This window comes from Gadus morhua, chromosome 1, assembly GCF_902167405.1.
Source record: "Gadus morhua chromosome 1, gadMor3.0, whole genome shotgun sequence".
Lineage (NCBI taxonomy): Eukaryota > Metazoa > Chordata > Actinopteri > Gadiformes > Gadidae > Gadus > Gadus morhua.
The window spans coordinates 3526796-3529295 of record NC_044048.1 but is presented as its reverse complement, the minus strand read 5'-3'; the positions used below and the strand labels follow the sequence as shown (position 1 = coordinate 3529295).

Below are 2500 nucleotides of genomic sequence, written 5' to 3'. Positions count from 1 at the left end.
AACTCCTTTTTGTTGCTGTCTTTGTTTTCCCTTTGAAATTTGTTTGTACACATTTATTGTTCACTTGGATCACATTGTGCGTGTGTTCCAAATGTGTTTTGTGTATGTGTGTGTGTGTGTGTGTGTGTGTGTGTGTGTGTGTGTGTGTGTGTGTGTGTGTGTGTGTGTGTGTGTGTGTGTGTGTGTGTGTGTGTGTGTGTGTGTGTGTGTGTGTGGGGGTAAATTTTGATTGTGTCGGTGTGAGTGTGTGTGTGTGTGTGTTCTCTCTGTACCTGTGTGTTTGTTATGTATTTATATGTTTTGTGTGTGTGTGTTTCTTTTTCTGCTTGTGTCTGTGTGTGCGTATGTGTTTTTGTGTTTGTGTCTGTGTGTTTGTGTCTGTGTGTGTGTGTGTGTGTTTGTGTGTGTGCGTGTTCATGTTTATGTGTGTGTGTGTGTGTGTGTGTGTGTGTGTGTGTGTGTGTGTGTGTGTGTGTGTGTGTGTGTGTGTGTGTGTGTGTGTGTGTGTGTTCATGTTTATGTGTGTGTGTGTGTGTGTGTGTGTGTCTCCGCAGTGCCCATACGATACAGAGCCATCAGCATCACATGGATCTGTGTTGCCTTGGTTTCGGGCCTGCTCACCTTCCTGGCCGTCGTCATCTGCAGGAAACGGCAAGGCTACACTTTACCACACTACCCGTCGCTGCTGTGTGTGGAACACTTTTCTTACGCTATTCTTGTCCCCTGTCATGACCCACCCCACCATCCCTGTGATGTGACGTTCTGTTCTGTTGTGCCGCCTTGCTCCCTTGTGTGTGTTATGTAAGTAGAAGTGACCGAACATAGAGTAGACAGCACTAAAAAAATAATATCATGAACGGACAATCCAGATAAAAGTATTTGGCTTTGCGGCGGCGGATGGGAGATAATAGAAAATATGAATTGAATAATGTTGTGAGGCTGCAGCCATTTCGCCATACCTCTCTCCTCTACCTTCCCCAGTTTCGGTTGCCCGTTCAGCGCATGCGTGCACTGCCATGCGAGTGGCTATATTTTACATGCACGCAAGCCATGAGGAGAAGACAGAGAAGCTGTGGAACGGGAAGGTTACGACCTCTGCTTCCACACTCTCTGTCTCCTCGCTGTTCCTCTCGCCCGCTAAAATGCCCCAGCTGTAATTTGCACTGAGACAATTATGTTGATTTGTGTCCAGGAACGTGCAACCCCAGCGTTCTCACTCCTCCTATGAGGATTAGTCTGCGTCCAACTACGTCCACCCCCCCCACTGTTCCCCCCCCCATCCCCGATCCTCGTCTCCACTTCTATCTGAGACAATCATCTAAATAGCAACAACAACGCAAGGAGCCATTCACTGTGTTCCCGTTAATTAATTTGCGTCTGCGGCACATGCAGTATGCGTTTTGACAGATGTAAACGGTGCTCTCCGTGAGGAAACATACATGCTTAGCAATGAGTTAGCAGGAGTGGATAGGGAGGCTTCGTCAGGGAATATGTACACTCTATTAATGCAAGATAATTAATGACAGTTGACATATATTTCTGTAACCGTAATATAACTATAATATATAATATAACATTAATACATAAAGATACAAGCAATTTATTCCATAAATACTCTCCGCTTTATCACCATAGCATTTTATTCAATTAAAGAGATATAATATCTTTAAATTTAAGTGATCGTATATTTTTGTAAATATCATCATATATTTCAGTTTTATTGTGATAATAAAGGAATTAACGAACGTTATAAAAAGCAGCATCATTACAATCAGGAGAACCCTAAGAGGAGTGGAAATTATTAATAACCATATAATAATAAGTTATAACCAATAACCATAACCATGCCAATTTGAGCCAAACCCTAATTATCCATTTTACAGATGACAGTACTATTAGTACTTTTAGATTTACAGTATATTATTGACACATTGCTACACATGTTTTGCTAATGACCCATGCTTACACACTGTATTTCCTAATGCGAACATCAGCATGGTATAATGAAACACAACTCTGTTTTCATCATTCTAAAACTCCTCTTAGGCCTCTTTGGATGTCTTTGAATGCCGTTTCATCTCTTACAAGGTTGTAATGCCTTCATTAATGTCCATTTAGAAAATAAAAACCCCTTTGTCCTTTGTACCCTGTCTTCATCCTTCTGTCTCTCTACTCTTTGTGAGTGCCGTGTGTTTGTGAACACACACACACACACATGCATGCGTTTGTGCCTGTGTGCGTAGGTGTGCGTGTCTGTTTGTTGACGCGTGCACGTGTGCGTGTGCTTCGGTTCCAACAGACACTGCGGCTACAGCAAGGCCTTCCAAGACTCTGATGAGGAGAAGATGCACTACCAGAATGGCCACGGTAGGCCCCGCCCCCCCCCCCCTTCTTCCCTGCCTGCGATTCCTTTTCCTATTAGGGACTAATAGATTGTATCGTGGCCCCCTGAATAGGTCGCGTTTTCATTTCACATGTAATGAAGTTCATCCGCAGAGCA

At 43.4% G+C, this 2500-nt stretch overlaps 1 protein-coding gene across 2 annotated transcripts in view; it reads left to right on the top strand.

Moving 5' to 3' along the window:
* epha8 (eph receptor A8) overlaps window positions 1-2500 on the top strand; it is an 87763-nt gene that overhangs the window by 72137 nt on the left and 13126 nt on the right. Inside the window, exons 11-12 of one of the 2 annotated variants that reach the window (XM_030364609.1) lie at window positions 555-687; window positions 2300-2367. In XM_030364609.1, coding sequence (XP_030220469.1) covers window positions 555-687; window positions 2300-2367 — 201 coding nt within the window. The remainder of the gene's footprint in view (window positions 1-554; window positions 688-2299; window positions 2368-2500) is intronic. The other variant, XM_030364619.1, reaches the window with a different exon arrangement.